This window comes from Syngnathus leptorhynchus, chromosome 13, assembly GCF_054491065.1.
Source record: "Syngnathus leptorhynchus isolate UIUO chromosome 13, UIUO_Slep, whole genome shotgun sequence".
Lineage (NCBI taxonomy): Eukaryota > Metazoa > Chordata > Actinopteri > Syngnathiformes > Syngnathidae > Syngnathus > Syngnathus leptorhynchus.
In genome coordinates, this window is record NC_141207.1 from 8,715,455 (window position 1) to 8,736,090 (window position 20,636).

At 45.0% G+C, this 20,636-nt stretch overlaps 4 protein-coding genes across 4 annotated transcripts; 2 read left to right on the forward strand and 2 right to left on the reverse strand.

The window, feature by feature from the left end:
- Window positions 1-2,451: 2,451 nt before the first annotated feature.
- On the forward strand, window positions 2,452-7,969 carry LOC147047495 (cyclic nucleotide-gated channel cone photoreceptor subunit alpha-like). The gene is made up of 9 exons (XM_085927929.1): window positions 2,452-2,463; window positions 4,717-4,841; window positions 4,955-5,026; window positions 5,120-5,296; window positions 5,379-5,438; window positions 5,919-6,080; window positions 6,183-6,284; window positions 6,361-6,467; window positions 6,541-7,969. Exons 1-9 carry the CDS (start codon window positions 2,452-2,454, stop codon window positions 7,935-7,937), a joined length of 2,214 nt encoding a protein of 737 aa, XP_085784055.1. The 3' UTR covers window positions 7,938-7,969.
- Window positions 7,970-8,115: 146 nt separating this feature from the next.
- Window positions 8,116-12,104, reverse strand: il12rb2 (interleukin 12 receptor, beta 2a). Its single transcript, XM_085927958.1, has 15 exons — window positions 12,032-12,104; window positions 11,651-11,911; window positions 11,435-11,576; window positions 11,183-11,349; window positions 10,977-11,119; window positions 10,753-10,897; window positions 10,605-10,678; window positions 10,057-10,267; window positions 9,799-9,972; window positions 9,633-9,734; window positions 9,381-9,527; window positions 9,174-9,305; window positions 9,001-9,103; window positions 8,842-8,929; window positions 8,116-8,770 (listed from the first exon to the last, which is right to left on the reverse strand). Exons 1-15 carry the CDS (start codon window positions 12,102-12,104, stop codon window positions 8,432-8,434), a joined length of 2,301 nt encoding a protein of 766 aa, XP_085784084.1. The 3' UTR covers window positions 8,116-8,431.
- Window positions 12,105-12,257: 153 nt separating this feature from the next.
- il23r (interleukin 23 receptor) lies at window positions 12,258-17,372 on the reverse strand. Its single transcript, XM_085927957.1, has 16 exons — window positions 17,249-17,372; window positions 17,034-17,166; window positions 16,786-16,964; window positions 16,593-16,716; window positions 16,362-16,519; window positions 16,146-16,288; window positions 15,887-16,043; window positions 15,573-15,655; window positions 15,284-15,482; window positions 15,016-15,216; window positions 14,803-14,901; window positions 14,535-14,690; window positions 14,218-14,358; window positions 13,997-14,081; window positions 13,828-13,918; window positions 12,258-13,751 (listed from the first exon to the last, which is right to left on the reverse strand). Exons 1-16 carry the CDS (start codon window positions 17,286-17,288, stop codon window positions 13,269-13,271), a joined length of 2,472 nt encoding a protein of 823 aa, XP_085784083.1. The 5' UTR covers window positions 17,289-17,372; the 3' UTR covers window positions 12,258-13,268.
- A 569-nt stretch (window positions 17,373-17,941) lies between these two features.
- Window positions 17,942-20,211, forward strand: LOC147047498 (cytochrome P450 2J2-like). The gene is made up of 9 exons (XM_085928650.1): window positions 17,942-18,202; window positions 18,333-18,495; window positions 18,598-18,747; window positions 18,818-18,978; window positions 19,041-19,217; window positions 19,292-19,433; window positions 19,495-19,682; window positions 19,752-19,893; window positions 19,958-20,211. The coding sequence occupies exons 1-9, from the start codon at window positions 18,020-18,022 to the stop codon at window positions 20,131-20,133; spliced, it is 1,482 nt and encodes a 493-aa protein (XP_085784776.1). The 5' UTR covers window positions 17,942-18,019; the 3' UTR covers window positions 20,134-20,211.
- The last annotated feature ends 425 nt before the right edge of the window (window positions 20,212-20,636 follow it).

Genomic DNA, 20,636 nt, shown 5'->3' on the forward strand with positions numbered 1-20,636 from the left:
CAGTAACAATTTCTTGTTATAAACAAAAATAAAAACGTGAGCATAATTCTTAAGGATTCATACTTTTAATTTAAAAAAATCCTCAAAGAAATCTGTAAAAAAAACATACATTTGATGAATTAATTTTTTTCTAACCTATATTAAAGCAAATTAATTACCATTATTATTGTATATCCAAATGAAACAAAAATATAATTAGATAATTCAACTCATATAATAAGATGTTGATTTTCCTAAGCATTATTGTTTTAGTAAAATCCCATTCCTTGATGTCATTGGCCTGTGCAGGCATGTCAAGTGAATTTGCCAAATTCTGGAAAAGTAGTCATCAAAACAAAATCTTTTTTCTCACTTTTTTAGGGGGGGGGGCAAAAGTCAGACACCATCGCGTAAAGCAGCAATAACCTAAGTGGTGGTTTCATGTTGCGCTGTTTTGCTATGCAATATCTATAGCAACAAAAACCCCAAACCACTAAACTGACCTATAATGAGTGTCTTGACATGAGAACATGCTCCAAAAATGTCCAAAACAAGTCAGGAAAATATATATTTTCTCAACACATTTCGGGAGAAGAGGATTTCATGCCTGCACAGGGCAGTGAATCATTGTTGTAAATGATAAGTAGAAAATGAAACTACAGTCGTGGTTAAATATTCACACTCAATTGATAACACTTAGACAAGCCTTGTTTTATGAATGTCATTGATGCGTATTTGTCATCATACAATTAAAAAAAAAAAAAACCTCAATGGGGTCATCTGGTGATTGTCTATTTGGGAAGAAGGTTTATTTGCGCTAAACCAACTTTATTGAACACCGTAACGATGCCAGTGAAATAAAAAGCACACTAAAGATAAACCACTAATTATCACCACTTTGATAAGCAGATGCAAAGGTTAGTTTTCCACAACAAAAACAAAGACCTCATACATGGAAGCAATTCTAGAGCACGCTATTGTTTCCTCAATCATGATTCAAAGTGTTTGGTTTCTATCATCCATTCTCTGGCCTTGCCCACACTTTAATTTCCATGTTGAAGTAGCCTGATTACACACCATTGACTGGCTGGATGAATCTTGACTTTTCTCAGCAGTGATTGGAATGACTCACAGTCATTATTAGAGCTGCTTTGGCGTCCATGTTGATGGCCCTTCTGCCAATCAGGAGCATTTAACATGTGGCTGATGTGAAAATAAAATGTGAAACATCTTCCTCAACATTTTTTTATGGGGGGGCGGGGTCTGTCCGTTTTTGTGTCATCTCACTTGTAATAACCTCCATTTTAGACTCATTAAATATCTATTTGCTGCCTATTGTCAAACAGTTGATGAATGAAACAAAAAGGGACCAAGGAGCTGTAATTGCACCGGGCACAGGGAGGATCTGGGGGAGGGGGGGTGCGCCGTTGCTGCCGCAACACATTGAGAAAGCAGTAATGAGCACGTGGTATGATGAGTAAAGAGGCTTTGAATGGATCTCCATGCACCTGGAGGCAGGCCTAAAACTAATGAGGTTTGGAGAGGGTGGTTGAGGGTACAGGGGAGAGGCCAATTGGTCACCATAATAGTTCGAATGAGATTAGCCACGCTGCTTCGTCAATATCGTTCACGTTTGTGTTTTGTTTTTGTGATGTTTTCCATCGCCGTGTCTGTTTCCCTAATTGAGTATGTTTTACACTCACGGAAAACAAAAGTGAATGGAACAAGATGTTCAAAATGCAAAATTTGAACTTTAATTTCATAGTTGGACACAAAAGCTGAGAATATTGATCGGAAAAGTTGACCAAGCTAGTATCAGGGAGCTTTAAATAGCTGAAATAGATTCTCCACACTAAAGCAGGATTAGAGGCAGGCCTCTGTTTATTGCCAAGGGATTCTTTTTTAACCTCACGGGGGTGATGAGTGAGCTGGGCGGGACACTGATATGCTAATGAGTTGCTCATTATGAAAGTAATTGTTCCACTGGGACAAATTGACCAGAGATGCTCAAATTTGAATCAAAATATCAGACAAAATGGTTCTTGTAGCCATAATATGATAATATGTAGACAACGTAAACAAAGTTGTAAAATTCCAAGGAAAAAAAACCCTCAAAATTATTTTACGAGAATGAAAATTGAGTCGTAATGAGAGACTAAATTGACTCATGATATTATCTTTTTACTCTGGGGTTTTAATCATCTCATAGCCTGGACGGATGACTCCTCCCTTTTTCCTGATCTGATCTGCCAGCTGAACCTCTCCTCTTCATCCTCATCCTCACAGCCCGCTCGTCTGGCTGTCCAGGCGGCGTGCACCTCTTTAGACCTCGTAGACGGAGGAGCGAGCCATGGGGAATTATTTGTTGGTCTAAAATTTGTCATACGCATGAGGAGAAGACGGTGGTTTGAGGAAGGATGGATGCAGACGGTGGTGGTCTCATTGGGGTCTCTTCTAATGTAGCGGACTTACATGCATAACCAGGTAGGTGCCACATTCAACAAACAAACAAAAATTGATGAATTTCTGATTGATCTTGTTCAATGAGTAATTAGAACTGGTTTTATCTATAACAAAAATTCTATTTATTTCTTATTTTTATTTTTTTCTGATTATTTATTTGTTCATTTATTCATCCAAATAAACTCCCATTGTACAATACACGATACACCATTAAAATCAAAACAGAGCTAAATCTTCTCATCATTTCATAGGGGATTTTGGGTTGTCCCTGCCTGGGGTGAGGTTGTCCCGATAAATAGAAAGCCTCAAGCCTCTTAGCGGGTCTTTACACTACAGTGCTGCTAATCTCCCACAAACCAAATAAGAGCATTATTATATTACCAGATCATTCTGTCAACACAATGCTAACAGTAACTATGAATTTGTACGTTTCAGTGCTTAGTGACATTCAGTGATGGGCCGAATCATACTCAAATCATAACAGGTAGTCAATAAAGTAGAAATACAAACTGTACTTAGTCATTGTTTTGTAAAAACCTCTTAATTTTCCTCTACATTTGAACACAAATACCACTCGGGGCAGACCGATTAATCTTCCAGCCGATTTAATCCATCGATATTAGCTCATTTAAAACTGTCAGATTTTTTTATTCATTTAATTATTGCCAATTTTGAGCCAGCAATGTACTTTTACATTGGACAAAATGAAGCTACACCCTTCAGTTTAACATTGTCATCACATTTTTATATTAGACATAGCTTTGACCTGATCTAAAAAAAGAGCCGTATCTCCCTCGGTATCCTTGAATACCAAATATGTAGGGCTCACTGTGCCTTAAACAAAATACGACAATAAAAATAAATGTTCAATTTCGACTTGTGTAACTTTCACATTTATACATATTTATTCCTAGTACCAAAGTTGAATGAGTACTATGCGTTGTAGTTGAGTACATAGAGTACTCTAGGCACCGGACACATGTTCCAATGGCAAGTTTCTTTCGTATTTAAAAAAACGAGATCAAGGTAAATACATTTCAAAACATTGTCCATGATTAATATATAACATTTTGTGGTAACTGCAGCCATGTCATTATTGCAAATGAAAAGCTGTTCTCAATTTGCTTATCTGGATGAATAAGGGTTGAAATAAACAACATTGACTGCTATTTTGAACTGTTCATAATTAATTTGACACTGTGTGTATTCACTGTACATAGCATGTACTAAGTACAATTTCAACTATTTACTGAAATTAAATTCAAACATAATAATCAATACAGCTCCAGTACATTTATGTGGAAAAATACAAGCACAATACAAATGTCAAATTTCAGCGAGCTGTTGCTGATATGCTTGATGATGTAGTCAAGTTTTCCTTTAGCCATGGTGGCTAAAGGTAAACTGTCAGTGTCGTTTAATGTAGTGATGCCGAGGGGGGGGGGGGTGGCGGAGGTGTACTGTGCTTTTTAACTCCCTGGCATTAGTGCTAAGCTACACGTGCCTACATGTGTTACAACCACTGACATTAGTGAGTTTAAATCTTTGCTAAGATGGCAGCGACAAAAACAAAGCAGATGTTGACTACTTCACAGCAGCCAAGTGAAAACCTCAATCAAGAATAGAGATATTTAACTCATGTTTAGATGTACTTTTGAGTTAACTATGACTAACTATATCTTGCTATTTATCTGAGTTACTATGTTATAACCTCAGGCATTATAGTACTAAGCATTCCGCCAAAGATCGCAACCACTAGCTGGCAAAGCTCTTTTAAAAGAAATGGTCCAGACTGCGCCTTCTCAGAGGTGAAGAAAGAAGACCTTAACTATGTGTTCCCAAAGCGCCCTGTCTAATGGACTTAGCTGCGCTATATATTCACACAGACCTGTAAGAGGCACTTATTTTAAAATCAGAGCTGACCGTACACACATAGAGAGCGCGCTCATCCTGTTTAGTGGTAAAGACATAAGGAGGGTGTATTTTTAGAGGCCGTATGTATTTACACAGACGCACAGTGGAAAAGTGTCTGTCGGGTCCGTATATGTTGGAAGCAGACACAATTGAAGCTGTGAGGAGAGAGGAACAGGCCCCGGAATGCAATTCTTTGAACGTCACCGGAAGGTTTAGAAGAAGAAAAAAAATCTGCTCTAGTGTTCTATTGTATCTTAATAGACTGTGTAGCTAAATAACATTTCAATGAGTTTTTTCCAGAGCTTCTGTCCAAAAGGTTAACATTGTAGCCCTCCATCTTATATTTTTGATTCTTCTCAGGCCAGTAAGGCCCGACACGTCACCATGGCAAAAGTCAACAGCGAAATCTCCGACCCGACCAGACGTCCCTTGTCCAGTCACACATCGGATGAGGAGCTGGCCGTCATTGAAAATGGAGACAGCAGGTTTGTTTGAAGGTTGTAGACTACGCAGACATTTACGATCTGTGAAAGTGAAAAACATTTTGGTCACGACATTTGATGTTTGTGTCTCAAGTTCTGTGGACGGTGTCTTTCAGTAACAATTCCGAGAGGGCACTATCTTCAAAATCCAACAGAACACTTTTTACTGGTACAGGCGCAATGGCCAGGTAAACTTCAATCTTATTTGATCTTACCACTCTCAGTAGCCTAGATGGGTGTCACGTCGTTGTTGTCTCTGTTCCCTCCATGACCATGTCTAGGCTCTCTTACTTCTTCTACATGCTGCGCAACTGGGCCCTCAACAGGATGAACCCTGAAGTACCGCAAAGGCACGACTCCTTCCTGGAGCGTTTCCGAGGTCCTGAGCTCAAAGAAGTGTCTGACTGCAAGAGCGACGGCCAGTCCCTAGACCGAAATGGCACAATGCACCGGAAGAAGTAAGTAGAACTGGTAGTAAGTTGAATAACGTCGACCATCAACTAAAGGGGCTTGACTACCCGACATTGTTTGTTTTCAAAGTCTTGGCAGTAAGTGGCCGCTAGCTACTTACAACATGAATAACTGCAACAACACAGATGAGTAAGTTTATAGACTTGGTAGAAAGCTAGGCTAGCCTACCTTGGTAGCGACATCCCTTCCATTCCCAGTTTAATCTTTTACTTGTCTTGGTGGTTGGTTGGGTTACATCCAAACAAAGGTACAGTTCCAAGAGGAATCTCTGTTTGTTTGGATTTGTGATGGATCTGCTTTAAGGCTAGGAGTCCTATCAAACCTAAACAAGATAGTTCCAGACCTGCCCCAGACCTGCTCCTTTTGGTGCTGTCCGTAATTCTTCAAGTAGTCCCTCCAGACCTAGTCAACGCCTCATTCCCTGATTCACAGTCAGAGTTTGTGACCAATAGCATAAAGGAAGACAAGAACGAGGGGCTAAAACAGAAACTGCCAGGATATTTTTAGACCTTCCTACCTTGCCTCCTTGTGTAGTCTGGTATCCCTTTGGTAGTCCCTTGTAGACATGTGTGATGAAGAGAATTCAAAGCCCAAGATTGTATCCTTTAGCAAAAAGGAAGACAAGAAAGAGGAGATTAAAAAAGACCAGGATGACAAAAAGGATGAGAAGAAAGATGAGAAGAAGGATGAGAAAAAGGATGAGAAAAAAGATGAGAAGAAGGATGACAAAAAAGATGATAAGAAAGACGACAAGAAGAAAGAGGAGCCCCCGTAAGTATTTTCCAATACGTCGGGGTAATTGAATTGCGGAAACATTGGTTTGATTCCTGGATTCTTCGACAATGAAAGATGTTTTTTTTTTCTTTATTCCAGGAAGGAGATCTGGATTATGGACCCGGCTGCAGACATGTACTACAAGTGGCTGACAGTCATCGCTGGCCCAGTCTTCTACAACCTGATAATGATTGTCACTAGGTATTCTTTAATCTTCTTAGTTTAACATTTGTCATGAAACTGAAAAGTCTTCAAATGTTCTCATCTATTCTCCCAGGGCCTGTTTCAACGAACTCCAGGACCGGTTCACAAAACTTTGGATCTTCTTAGACTACACCACAGACTTAATCTACTTCATAGACACGTTTGTCCGGTCAAGAACAGGTCAGTTTCTTGGCCAGGTCTTCACCTGGTGGCCAATCAGAGCCATCGTTTATTTAGTTGTGCCATTCCTCAGGCTACCTGGAACAAGGTCTGCTGGTGAAGGACGCTGCGAAGCTGAGAGCCAAATACAGGACGACATCGCAGTTCAAGTACGACATGATTTCCATGATCCCCACCGATCTGCTCTTCCTCAAATTCGGATTCAACAACCCAGAGTTCCGATTCAACCGCCTCTGCAAGATGTCCAGGCTGTTTGAGTTCTTTGAGAGGACTGAAACCAGAACCAGCTTCCCCAACATGTTTCGTATTAGCAATCTCGTGCTCTATATCCTGGTCATCATCCATTGGAACGCCTGCATGTTCTTTGCCATCTCCAAGACTATTGGTTTCGGCACAGACACTTGGGTATACCCCAACATCAGTCACCCGGAGCATGGCCGGCTGGCCAGGAAGTATATCTACTCTCTCTACTGGTCCACCCTGACCCTCACCACCATCGGCGAGACGCCCGCGCCGGTGAGAGATGTGGAGTACCTCTTTGTCATCGCTGATTTCCTCACCGGTGTGCTGATCTTCGCCAGTATCGTCGGAAACGTCGGTGCCATGATCTCCAACATGAACGCCTCCCGCGCTGAGTTCCAGGCCAAGATCGACTCCATCAAGCAGTACATGCAGTTCCGTAAGGTTACCAAAGAGCTGGAGGCCCGGGTGATCAAATGGTTCGACTACCTGTGGACGGAGAAAAAGACTTGCGATGAGAAGGAGGTTCTGAAGAACCTGCCGGATAAGCTCAAGGCTGAAATTGCTATCAACGTCCATCTTGACACACTGAAGAAGGTGCGTATCTTCCAGGACTGCGAAGCGGGACTCCTTATCGAGTTGGTGCTCAAGCTGGAGCCTCAAGTCTTCAGTCCGGGGGACTACATCTGCAAGAAAGGTGATATTGGCCGGGAGATGTACATCATCAAGGAGGGCAAGTTGGCGGTGGTGGCCGACGACGGCGTCACGCAGTTTGTAGTCCTCAGCGATGGTGCATACTTTGGGGAAATCAGCATCCTGGGCATCAAGGGCAGCAAGGCCGGGAACAGGAGAACGGCCAACATCCGAAGCGTGGGTTATTCTGACCTGTTTGCCCTCTCCAAGGACAACTTGATGGAGGCACTCACCGAGTACCCAGAGGCCAAGAAAGCCCTGGAAGAGAAGGGCAAGGCCATCTTGATGAAGGACAACCTGATTGACGAAGCTGTGGCTAATGCCGGAGCAGACCCCAAGGACCTGGAGGAGAAGCTGAGCAGGCTGCAGGAGAACCTGGAAGTCATGCAGACCAAGTTTGCTAAGCTCTTGGCTGAATTCACCTCCAGCCAGACGCGCATGAAGCAACGGGTCACTCAAATGGAGGCCCAGGTGAAGGCAGTCAAACCTGAGGACCTCTCAGAAGTGGTGGCTGATAAGGATAAGAAGGTTCAGTGAGAAAGAACTTTTACAAGGAGTGAAGGACTGAAAGTTGTACTTGCTTTGATCTATTTATACATTTTAATCACGTATACATTTTTTGACAGCTATCTTACTCCACAGCAGGTCAAAGAAAGTCAACGTGAAGTTTGATATTGTACATAATGTATCAAATATTATGTTAAGATGTCTCACTGTGTTTGTCTACATGGTCATTTTGTAGATAAGATAAAAAGATCACAATATATTTCTTCCACTATTTTTTGGCTAGTTTCCCACGCCAACATGAAATTTGGTAGGCTTGTTTGTTATGAGAAGACCCACCAAAAAGGCCTTCATAAACTCCAACTAGAGATTTGGTGGCCAATTTGAAACTAATTTGAAACACATACACTCAACAGATGGGTGACAACAAATTGCGAGAAATCTGAGTTTTTAGAAATTTGGTAGGCATGTCTATCCCACCAAGCAGACCCACAAAAAAGTCCAAAAAAAACAAGACAGCTTTGTGATCAGAAGTTCTCTGAGAGGTTCCAGCCGATCCTGACCGAATCCAGAGTCAACTTTCCAATGATCGGGAGCTCCCCCTCTGTTTTATATAGTACATCATCCTCTTCCTCCAGAAGTTGTTCCTCCTGTTCAGTCTCGGTATCGAGCGAGGTCTGAGTCTTGTGGGTGTAACTCTTGATGTATGTGGGGAAGGGCTGCCCGGGTGTGGAAGGGCTGGTCGGTAGGGGGTCCACCCCCTCTGTGCTATGATCGGACAGTTCTTCTGGATCCGTGATGATGATAACCATTGGCTCCTCCTCCTCCGTCGGAACGGTCTGACTTTGCTGAGCGTGCATTTTACCCTGAACCGTAACCAACAAAGGCAACTCAGTTAAATCAGTTTATTAAGCCTTCTTCATTTAAAAGTCATCACCTTGCCCTGGTCGTATTCTTTTGCCCATTTGCTGTTTGCGGGATCTGGCACGACTTGAAGCATGAAGCACTGGAAAAGCAGCCACGCCCTACAAAAAAGAACACCGTCGGGTCAAGGAAGGCAAGCAAATCTTCTGCACTACCACGGGATGTTATGAACCTCTTCTTCACGGCTGCGATTTGACACAAGCACAGCAGCAGCGGCACCGGCACGGACAACAGCAAGCACAAAACCAAGAGGAACACCGGGATCCCATCGACAGCTGTGAATCAGTTGTTCGATTTAGTCTTTAGAGCTTTTTGTGAGCATCAACTTTGAGTAGACGTGCTCACCTTGGATGTTGATTTGGATTTTTAGAGAAGCCGGACCTTCTCCCTGAGAAGTCCAAGCGGTCATCCATAGGCTGTGGGGACCCACGGGCAGGTCCTCCAACACAAACGTCCGCTCGGTCGCTTGAACAAAGTCTTGTAAATCAAAAAAACAGCAATAGCAGTTACAGTCGATGACATCAACTCCATGGAGATATATTTGCTTGTTACATCGCTGCACATGTCCACGGCCGTCTTCCAGGTAGATGGTGTATCGACTGATGCACCCGCTACGCTGAGCCCTTGGAAGCTCCGCCCACGTCAACGTCACTCTCGTGGCATCTGTTTCCCATTTAACCGACGGGCCGACTCTAGGTACTGCAAAAGAGGTGATTGAAATTTTCTGGAACAATTCAAATGGCTAAAGACTTTCTCTTCAATTTGGCACATGGCCTCAGAGGAGTATTCATCTCGAATGGTCACCTGATTGGCTGGTGTTGAAGAGTCTAAACGTTGTCCAGGTCATCGAGCCGTCACTGTAGAGAACGTAAACGGCCCCTTCGTAGCACTCAGATGCATTCAAACCTGTCCATGGAAAAAAACGTGAGCAAAAACAAACAATTTGCAAAGCAGGACGTCATTTCAAGACCTGTGATGACCGCCTGATGATCTTCTCCAGCCAGTTTGAGCCATTGCAGCTCGTGCTGCTTCAACCCTTCTGGGTACCACTCCACCACGTGGGACGCCGCCATTTCTAATTGCCTCCACCAGAGGGCGACACCGCACTCATGTGCTTTCACTTCAACATCCAAATGAGCCAATGCTAAATGGAAAAACCAAAGTGTGTCTTGAAAATGGCAAATAAATTATACACTGAATAATTAAAAAACAAAAAAAAGGGAAATACTTTTGGCACGATAGGCGAGGATTTTGGCCGGCGGGGACATCCCTTTGGAGTTGAGGGCGCTCACCGTCACGTGACACTCGGCACAAAACGTGACGGATGTGTTGGTGGCATTTGCACTGAGGTTAGAGGTGAACACCAGTACAGACTGGGAGTTGTGTACCGACACCAAGTAGGTCACAATCTTCCCCCTGGCATGGCTCACGGTCATTGGCTAGAAAGTCGAAGGAGAGAAACATGACAGTGGAAAGAACAACAACTAAAGATTTAGCTAACGCTAAACTCAAATGCTAAAAAAAACAAGTCATTACGTCTTTCACTCAATCATTTCTCTTAAGCTTCTCCTTTCCAGTGAAGCGAAAGTGTCAGCTCGCCTTCGCTTTGTTTGAATATGACAATGCATTGCAAAGTGTGTGAACATGCGTGCATGTGGTTACAAGTGTCTATGTGTGATGTGCGAGTCGTGGTCAAAAATTGACCTTTAAATGTCAAAGTGGAACAGAAAGTGACGCTTAGGAGATGATACAACACACTCATGCTTGAATGTTTACCTTCCAATAGACCCTGATGGACTCGAAGTCAAAGGGAGATCGAGTGTACCACACGTCCAGCTCGTTGGCAGGTGCTGCCAGACCACAAACCACGTTTGCTTTGAGAGAAGCCTTTATTTGACGATTGTAGCATAGAATTATTTCAGACCTTCCTCCTGAGTCCAACTGGAGGTGACATTGCTCCAGGTGCTCCACAGTCCTGTTCTGAATTTGGCCCTGGCTCTGAACTGGTACCAATGGTAGGGCTCCAGAGATGAGATGGAGAACAACTGATCCAAAGCCACGGGCATGTCCTGCTGTAGCAACGGCTAGCATGTTAGCATTCCTGATTGGAAATATTGTTGTGAAGAATAAAGACTCTGGGATTCTTACTGAATTTGGATCAGTAGTCCACAGTCCCGTTTCTGTTACGTACTGGACCTCCAGGTGATGGGTCTTCACGGGTTGCCGAATCCTGATGGTGCAGCCCCTGGAGGTGCACCGGGGTACTCCGAAAACCGGAGCGGCAGGAGTCACTGTTCATATTAACACAACTTAAACATCCACCACAAGAGTCACACAAAGAACGCAAAAGGTACCGATGTTGCTGAGGGTGTAGTTGGCGGGCAGCGACATGGCCGACCCCAGTGCATTGCGGGTGGCGACTTGCACCGAGATGAACCGGACTCCATTGGGCAGGGACAATCTAGCTGATGGGGGGTCAGATCCTTTGATTTTGATTGGACGCCAAGACTCTGTATCACTGCTAACCCTGCAACACACACAATTTTGTATGGGGAAAAACGTTTTGAATTCTTAAAGGTCATGTACTCATTCACTCTGCCCCCCACCATCTCTCTCTCACTAACCACAGTTCTGAAGTGTCGCTCAGGTGTGTTTCACTGCCTTTTTCCCAGGAACAAAACATCTCACCCATCTGCTCGCTCAGCACCGTGTAGTTGCATCGAATGTTCCGTGGTGTCTCTGGTGGGTCTGCAGACATAAAAACAACCAAATATGGTTTTTTTTGGGCAGATGACAACCAGCTCAAGGTAGTCCTCACTCACAACCAGCCGAGATGTCAAGTCCGCAGGGGTCGAGGTCCAGGCACGTGCACAAGCAACTGAAAGTCCGGTCCTTGGTGATGTTCTCCACATGGATACAAGTGGTACTGGAGTTGACCATCGTGTGGTGCTGCAGGCTGGGCGGGTGCCCGCTGTACATGGAGCGGCCGCACCCACAGCGAAAGGCGCAGTACACCTCCAGGCTGGAACCGTACCGGACTACCGACCCTGCGCTGGACCAGATCACGCAAGAAGACGACTCACCTGAGAGAAATTGGACAATAATTGAAGGGTGCCTTCCACACCTCCTTTCCTTCTTTTTGACCTTCCTTCCTTCCTCCCTTTCAGACCATACTTGTCTCCTTCAATAACTTTGTGACTCACCTGTGCCTAGTGGCACCAGCAGCGCAAGCGACACGGCAAAGAGCCAGGACCATATCGTGGGAATTGCCGCCATGCGTCATCAGGAACTGACAATGTGTGAGTCACATGTTCACATCAAAGACCACCACCACCCTTCACAAAAGACACAAAACGGTTGAAATATGAGACAGAAAAAAAGCAGTCACACAAATGTACTTACCAAAAGTCTGAAGAACAGATGCTCCATCTTTGTGCTACTTTCTTATCATCCTCCATGTGATCGGCACGGTGATGTGTCATCTTTTCAGTTTTTTTTTGTTCTCATGCGAGTCAAAGTCACACTTGATGAGAGGAAGTTCAGTGCGGTGGCGTGCCGCACAATATAACCACTACAATACACCTAAATGCCGTCCGTCAACCTTATCTGTGCTATCTGATCATATCCAATTGTGTTTTAGAGTTTAGCTACGCTGATGTCGTCCTCAGCACGATTTCCGAGCATCTAGGAACTCCTTTCAGGCATCACGGCCAATGACGAGATGGATTGTGGGACTTCCCCCCCCCAATTCCCACAAAGCATCTCCCCTGACTGGCACATTGTTTTTTTGTTTTTTTAATCATGTAAAAATGTTTTACATTGGGGTACGTGGGGATGTTTCTGTGTGTGTGTGTGTGTGTGTGTGTGTGTGTGTGTGTGTGTGTGTGTGTGTGTGTGTGTGTGTGTGTGGTGGTGGTGGGGGGGGGTATTGAGGAAGTGAGACAGCCCTCAGGAAGTTGCAAAAAAAGTGATAAGTTGAGCTACACTACTACTAAGCTTGGACAAGATGAGTCAATCGTTATGGTAATTGTACAAAATATTATAATATAACATGTAACTCAATTTAGAGGGCCATATTGAGTCAATCCTCTTGAAAAATAGAAAATTGTAAAAAACATATACATATATATATTAAATGACAATTTTAGGGCCTGCAAAATTCAATTTTTTAGGATTTTGAAGATAAATTCTATGATTTTGTACATTCTGTATATGTTTTGTTTGATATCCTTTTATATAGTTGGATACTGTAAACATGTGCTTGCTGGCTTACAATTATTAGGATATAGTACAAAACAGTACAACAGTATATTAATAATAATTTTAGGCAAACAATCTGCCACGCCCATATTCCAGATTTGATACTGATGCTGACCTCTCGAGAAGTTTGCACAATATTGTCCAAAGCAATGCAGAATGAACAAACATGATGAGCGTTGGTTATTCTGATTCCTGCCCGCTGCTGGGAATGCAAATTTGTGGGATGTACCCACCAGTCAGCGAGACCTCCACCACGGTTGCACTTTGTAAATCCACCACTGGGAGGCGATCTTCGGGGTCACTCAAGTTACCTCTGGTGCATTCTAATCCCATCATGTTGGGCCAGCTGGAGGAGTCCAACTCCAAGCTGGATAGTAAATTCCGCAGGGTCGGTCTAAAGTTGCCAGAACCCGAGTCATCCCCCATGGGGGCCGTCTGGTCCTGGTCCGACTGGTCTCCTCGTGTGTCCACGGTCAGCTGAGGTTTGTAACCGTTGTTCAGCGTTGCCAGGACAACCGTATCCAGAAAACAGGTCTCGGCTTTAGTGGGATGCCGGACGGAGGGGACGAGGCGGTACAAGTCTTCTTCGGAGGCAAAACTGATCGGGGACAGCGGTGGGTCGCTGTCGGTGTATGAGAAGGATGGCTCGCTCCCGGCATCCATCTAAAGATGGAGATGATTAACTTATTTGGATATATTCATCATGCACTAAATCAACAGACACATTGAATCGTCCTACTTCCAGTAATTTCATGGCTTGGCTATTTCCTGGCTTGGGAAGTTTCTCCACCAACCATTGAGGACCAAACAATGCAACTCTTGCTTTGATCCTGATCATCACAAACAAACATTAGTGCTGCTGTTTTGGTTAGCAACAGATTACTTCTAGTAAAAACAAAATCCCGTACCTTTGCCTAAAACAGCTCCAGCACGCCAGTTGTACAATGACAGCCACCACAGCCAACACGGGGAACACCACCATGGTAAGTCCAGCTAAAAAAACATTACATTACAAAAAAAAAAAAAAATCATTCTCAAAATCCAGGCATTCCACAAATTCTTCAGTAGTCAGCAACTCTCACGTTCTACCCTAGTTATTATTTCTGAAGTAACATCATGGGGAGGAAACCTGCAGGCTCCGTGGGCCGAGAATAGATGAGGTTCCCGCGCCGACCCTCCCCAGCGATGGTGGAGGCAGACATCTGGACGGCCAACGCACCCTCGGGACACTTCAGCCACGTTTTCCTGTGATGTGTTGCAGCCACCGCCACTAACGACAACGACATCTTCATCTCAGCAGTCTTACAAACCCGAGCCATGTCTAGAAACCCTCGATTATTGCCCTAAACCTATAGTAGTCAAAACTCTCCACTAGAGGTCACTATCTTACAATGCCTCGGACTGCAGGTTTTTTTTTTCTCCCCTATTTGTGTTGCTTTGGTTCACCTGGAATTTCTTGGTTATGCTTGCGTAGGGTCCGTAGATAGATGGTGTAGTTGTTGATGAAGCCTCTCTGCAGCTCCACTGGAGGGTTCTCCCACTGGACCAGGAGGTGTGTGGCGTTGTGCTCCAGTACCGACACACTGGGACCGGCATCTGGTTCTGAAACATTGTGTGACTTCACAATTTATATACAGTCCGTTCAGAAAGTTTATCACGTTTGGTCATCTTGACTTGAAACACCCAAGAGGGAGATGATGTGATGTGTATTTACTGAGCTGTCCTGAGTAGGCCAAGATGGATGACGGCGTGCTGACTCCTCCTCTGCTCACGGCGTACACTGAAATGTTGTACCTCACGCCCACAGACAGGCCTCAAAACAAGAAATCACAGATCGGGTGTAATACATTAGCCATCCACTAGATGTCAGTGTTGTATGGAAAAAGATGCTCCTTTACTATTTCCGCTCATGCGTTTGTTTTTCCACCTTGGATGCTTGCGTCGTTTTGATCCAAGGCCACTTGTATCCAGCCCAGGTCACTTTTCCCTCCAGGCACGCTTGTCCATTCCACAATGTAGTAAAGCTCGTCACTTCCTAATGCTCTTGGTCTTGCCCAGTCCCAGGAGACTAGGAGAGCACTGCCGTTATCCACTGGATCAGTGAGTCTCAAAGCAGGCTCAGGGTCACCTGAACAGTCCATGCCACGTTAGCCTAAAACCTGCATTACATCGTCTGAAGTGTTTGTTTTGCGTACCAAATAATGTGAGGGGCACGATGGCCGGTGGCGACGTCCCATAAGTAGTGACCACGCTGATGGCGAGGGTCTCAAGATCGGACGGGACTTGAAAGGAAAACCGGCACAGGGACGTGGCACAGACTACTTGCCGTGTACCCCGGCCCTCGTCCACCTTGTAGTACTCCACCTGTCCACTGAACGACTTTGGAGGCGGAGCCTAGAGATTGTTATCACAGATTACCATTAAATAATATATAAGCGTTATTTACTGCATGACTCCTTTAAAGTCTGATGAAAATCAGGTCACCTTCCACAAAACAGTGACATTCTGCATCGAGCTGCTTTTGTGATTGCTCAATATCCGCCACGCATGCAGAGGCTGAGAAGGTCCTGAAGATAAATGTACAGGAAATGCATTAGTTGGCACTGATAAGTTTTTGGTTTTTTTATAACCCCAAGAGTCCACTTTGACATCGGGGCCTGTTTGCTTCAAGTAGACAGGCCGTGTACATTAGTGAAAAAAAATATATATATAAAATTTAAATTAAATAAAAAATAGTACAAATAAAATAATAAAATAAAAAATAAATGAATAAATATGTGTTAATAGTTGGACCTGACCTTTTCCAGGACTTCTGCTCACCACCTCTCCACTCCATTTGCTGCATTTTCTGGTTGCCGTGCTACACGTCCTGATCTGGAAATGGTAGTCCACCAGGGGCTGCAGATCATCCACTCGTACCTCATCCTGACTGAGCCGGGTCACCTCTCTTGCATTCTAAGTTATATACAAGGGGGCGGGGGGGGTCAGTCCTGCACTGAAGAAGGAGGTAACCTGGCTTTTGTGTATATATATATATATATAAAAAAAAAAATTTACCCAGGGGGAAGAGTTGGTAGGGCGGAGCCTGACAGAAGCTGTGAGCTGTGACGAGTCTTCGGCTGTCTTCCAGCGCAACACGGCCGCCAGTGCGGAAGAGTTCCCAAAGTGGATATGTGTGATGTGAGGACTTTGGGGTACCACTGACAAGGAGACCCCCTTGATTAATGATCACGTTTTTTTCATGCAATTATAAAAAAATGTCAACTTGCTCACATATGCGTGTGGGCTCCAGCATGAACGGGTCCGAGCGCGAGCGACCAAAGCGGTTGTCGGCGCTGACCACAAATTGATACCGCTGGTTCACATTCATCTCGGCTTTTGGTAGCACCACCTTGTCCGCCTCCGAAGGCCAATTCCAGGTGCTGTTTCCACTGAGGACACATACAAATGTTAGCTTTGGCGAGTCAATCCGAGCCGTGGTTGAAGGACCGACTGGCAGCTGACCTGCTGAGTGACACCTTGTAGGAAGTGGGCACGTGAGTGTCGCGCCCTACCCACCACTGGCACTCCACCGACGGTGAGGTCGAGGTGGTCTCGCAGGTGATGTTCTCCGGCTTATCTGGGGGCCCTTCGGTGGTGGGAAACGCTTGTTAGCCATTCAGCTAGTTTGACTTTTTAGTGAAGCTATGCGACCTACATCCTCCCTTCAAGGTCAGCCCTCCGACAATGTTGTCCACGCCGTCTTTATGCAACCTGCAGAGCAGGTGGAAGCGAGGCCGTCGGACGTCGGGCAGCTTGAAGGCCACAACCGGGCCGCAGTCTTTCCTCTTCCATTGAATCTCGGGCTGCGGCTTCATCACCAAAGACACTTTGGACCTGCAAGGCGACTTGCAGGTCTTGTACTAGAGCGGGTCTGTGCCTAATATTTTGAATCCAGGTACTTACCTCCATTCACACTTGTTGATGTGGCAGGATACCAGGAGGTCCGAGCCTAGTAAAAAGGGCGAAGGCGGTTCCACGCTGAGGTAGCCCAGGCTGTCGTCAAACTCCTGGCACCCGCCAAAAAGTGGCCCACTTCCTGCGGGGGAAGAACGAAAAAAGCAAACGTAGATGCTCTTTTCGAGCGTATGAGAATGCGAACGCAAAATTAAAATACTCACCGCTGAGGAGAAACGCGATGAAGCATCTCCAGAGGGTCATGGCCGCTCAGCACAAAAAGTGTCACAGCTTCCTGGCATCAAGTGATTGGTTTTGACATTTTCCGAAGCGTCCATCTGATAAGACACAAACGGCATGACAGCAACGTGTTAAGACGGCATTCAGTGCGTTTGCTTGCGTTGCACGTAGGAAAGCGAGAGAGAAAATGAGGCCAGTGACCCGGTTTGGTGACGTGGCGGGGTTAGTCATAGAACTCTTCAAGTCAACCGGTGCCCCAGTTCACTCACCACAAGATGACATTCACACGCAATGTTCCCATTTCAACATGCAGTTTAATAATATGCCCAAAAAATATAAACTACCACATTGTGGGAAGCTTTCATTTAAAGCATATTTTATTTTTTACCTGGTTTTGAACAAGTTTATTTTTGGACCCTACTTTCTGAGAACCACCCATACAATCCTTGCCAAATGATAACTTTCATTCTTCTTGATTACATTTATGACCAATATTCATTGCACTGCTTTAATGATTGTTAGCAGTGGCAAAGGTAAACAAACCGCTGATAGTCGTCCTAGTAAATCATCACACACTAAGCCAATGTATTGAATTATATAACTTTTCCATTGCCTGCTTGTGCATCCACTCCTTCTAGTAGCCAACAGTAACCTCTACTCTAATTCACCTTTGCCCACCTCCTTTTCCTCCTCTCATTTGCCTCGAAAACAACTCCGATCGCCTGCAGACAGGTCAGAAAAATCTCCCCTAAATCATGATTTTTCAAGCTCTTTTCGAGTGTCTGGACCCGAGCGGCTGGCTTCTGTTGGGTTTGGTGGCGCTGATGTTGACGGACGTGCTGCGAAACTGGCGGCCAAGCACTTTCCCGCCGGGACCTTTGGCCCTGCCTTTTCTCGGGAATGTTTTCACTGGAATGGACTACAAATCTGTGGATAACGTAAGATTGACAATCAAAAGTGACACTCCACATGGTGAAGGTGGACCTGAGTCTGTAGTTGTTAAAATTGAATTTGATCAGTAGCACCATGTCAAATTGTAATATTTCTCACATGTTGTGTTTTGTTTAGTTCACCAAGGAGTATGGCCCAGTGTGCAGCTTGAGGCAAGGCAGCGACAGGATTGTATTTATCTCCACCTACCGCATGGTCAAAGAGGCGCTTATCAACCAACTGGACAGCTTTGCCGACCGGCCCGTCATCCCTCTCTTTGACGAAATGTTCAAGGGTCTCGGTGAGAGAGCTCGTTCTAAAATGCGATTTCAACAGCGCTGGGATAAGTGGCTGTTAAGTGTGCTGTAATAAGTTAGACTTTTTATGGGTGACATTGCTACAGGTATCGGGCTGAGCAATGGTTACTCGTGGAAGAAGCACAGGAGATTTGCTAACACCCACTTACGCTACTTTGGAGAGGGCCAGCAAAGTCTGGAGAACTACATCAAAGTGGAATGTGGCTTTCTGTGCGAGGCCTACAAAGAAGAGCAAGGCAAGTACTTCAGATGAGGATTTGTTGGTTTCGGAACTTTTTGCCATCCCTCGATGCTTTGAATTTTCAGGGAAGCCGTTCAACCCTCAATACAAACTCACCAACGCGGTGGGGAACATCATCTCCATGGTGGCGTTCGGACACCGCTTTGAGTACAGCGACGTAAACTTCCGCAGATTTATCGAGTTGGACAACGAGGCCGTTCTGAAAAGCGGCTCTTCGTTCGCCCAGGTCCGAGGCCGAAAACCGGTCCATGCCGCATCGACCGACCTGACTTTTTGCTCCGTCCGCAGCTCTACAACGCCTTCCCCTTTCTCTTCAAACACCTGCCGGGCCCACACCAGAAAGTTCTCACCAACTACAGGGAGATTGAAAACTTCCTGCGGGGTGAAGTGCAGAAGCACCAGGAGCAGTGGAATCCGGATCTACCTCGGGACTTCATTGATGTGTACCTTGCGGAGATAGACAAGGTGGGATTTCCCATTTTTAATACTTTGAAAAACTAAAAATGGGCTCAACATTTAAATAAGAACCTTTTCTACAGTTGAAAGGAGACCCTGAAGCTGGATTCAACATTGAAAGCCTGGTGGTCACCACTTTGGACCTCTTGGAGGCAGGCACGGAGACCTCGAGCACCACCTTACGCTGGGCTCTGGTTTACATGATGCACTATCCGGACATCCAAAGTGAGATAAACAAAACCCAACAGACCAAAATCCGAATTCTGATTTACGTTGCGCTTCCCAGAAAAAGTCCAAACGGAAATCGACAACGTGATCGGACAATCGCGTCAGCCGGCGTTGTCCGATAGACCCGACATGCCCTACACCGAAGCCGTCATCTACGAGACCCAGAGGATGGGCAACATCGTTCCTTTGGGATTCCCCAGAATGGCCAGTAAGGAGGCCACAGTGGGAGGATATATCGTTCCAAAGGTAAGTTATCAGACGGAAGGAAATGTTATGGAAGTATAAAACGATGACATCATCACCACCCCTTTCCAGGGCACGGTGATGGTTACCAACATGACGTCGGTGCTTTTCGACCACAACGAGTGGGAGACCCCAAACACGTTCAATCCTCAACACTTCCTGGATTCGGAGGGCCACTTTCGCAAAAGAGACGCCTTTTTGCCCTTTTCTGCAGGTTTGCGTCTAGGAGAAGAAACCTGCCAGTCCAAAGTGGTTTCTAAGTCGTTTTTTTCTTTCAGGTAAACGAGCGTGTTTGGGCGAGCATCTAGCACGAATGGAACTTTTCCTCTTCTTCACGGCCCTCCTGCAACGCTTCACCTTCGCCGCCGTCCCCGGAGAGATGCCCAGTTTGGAGGGCGTGCAGGGTTTTACCAATTCCCCCGAACAATTCCGGATCATCGCCACACCTCGTTGAAGATCTACCTGTCAGAATCAACACCATCATTTTGATTCCAACTTGAATCAAGTTGACTTAAACCCAAATAAAATTCTTGAAAGGGTTTTTGTGTTTTGTTTGACTGTACATTTCTCTAAAACTAATATTTATCAACGGGTTAGAGACGTAACTGGAATTAACTTATTGACTTAGTTCTTTTGGTTTGGGTCCCACCTTTTCTCGTCTATCCTGTTCCTTGCATCAACCAACCAGCTTTCGTGTCTGTGGTTGTTGTTCCAAATAAAATGACAGTTTCAGCCCAAAAGACAAATTTCAAGCTTACTTTTAACAGATTCCTCAACAGCGACTTTTAAAATTGCCCAATTTCCTTGTTTTGTTCAAATGTGTTAGTTTTGATGACTCTCACGTAGCCCGTAGGTTTGATTAAATTAGAATAGATTAAATTAAATTAGGCAATTTTGCGGTATTTAAAGGCGCCACCTCGGGAAAGCCACACTAGCGGAACAGTCCAACGGGACATC

Bases quoted from the DNA above. Each gene is read 5' to 3' on its own strand.
- LOC147047498 (XM_085928650.1), top strand. From the start codon at position 18,020: ATGATTTTTCAAGCTCTTTTCGAGTGTCTGGACCCGAGCGGCTGGCTT. The intron at 18,203-18,332 runs GTAAGATTGACA...TGTTTTGTTTAG, and splicing joins ACTACAAATCTGTGGATAAC to TTCACCAAGGAGTATGGCCC. The intron at 18,748-18,817 runs GCAAGTACTTCA...TTGAATTTTCAG, and splicing joins GGCCTACAAAGAAGAGCAAG to GGAAGCCGTTCAACCCTCAA.
- LOC147047495 (XM_085927929.1), top strand. The intron at 4,842-4,954 runs GTTTGTTTGAAG...GGTGTCTTTCAG, and splicing joins ATTGAAAATGGAGACAGCAG to TAACAATTCCGAGAGGGCAC. The intron at 5,439-5,918 runs GTAAGTTTATAG...TGTATCCTTTAG, and splicing joins AACTGCAACAACACAGATGA to CAAAAAGGAAGACAAGAAAG.
- il23r (XM_085927957.1), bottom strand. From the start codon at position 17,288: ATGACCCTCTGGAGATGCTTCATCGCGTTTCTCCTCAGCG. The intron at 16,520-16,592 runs GTCAGCTGCCAG...ATGTGTCCTCAG, and splicing joins TACAAGGTGTCACTCAGCAG to TGGAAACAGCACCTGGAATT. The intron at 13,752-13,827 runs GTAGGACGATTC...CTCCATCTTTAG, and splicing joins AAGCCATGAAATTACTGGAA to ATGGATGCCGGGAGCGAGCC.
- il12rb2 (XM_085927958.1), bottom strand. From the start codon at position 12,104: ATGGCGGCAATTCCCACGATATGGTCCTGGCTCTTTGCCGTGTCGCTT. The intron at 11,120-11,182 runs GTACCTTTTGCG...TAATATGAACAG, and splicing joins CTACACCCTCAGCAACATCG to TGACTCCTGCCGCTCCGGTT. The intron at 10,679-10,752 runs GTCTGAAATAAT...GTGGTCTGGCAG, and splicing joins CAGTTGGACTCAGGAGGAAG to CACCTGCCAACGAGCTGGAC.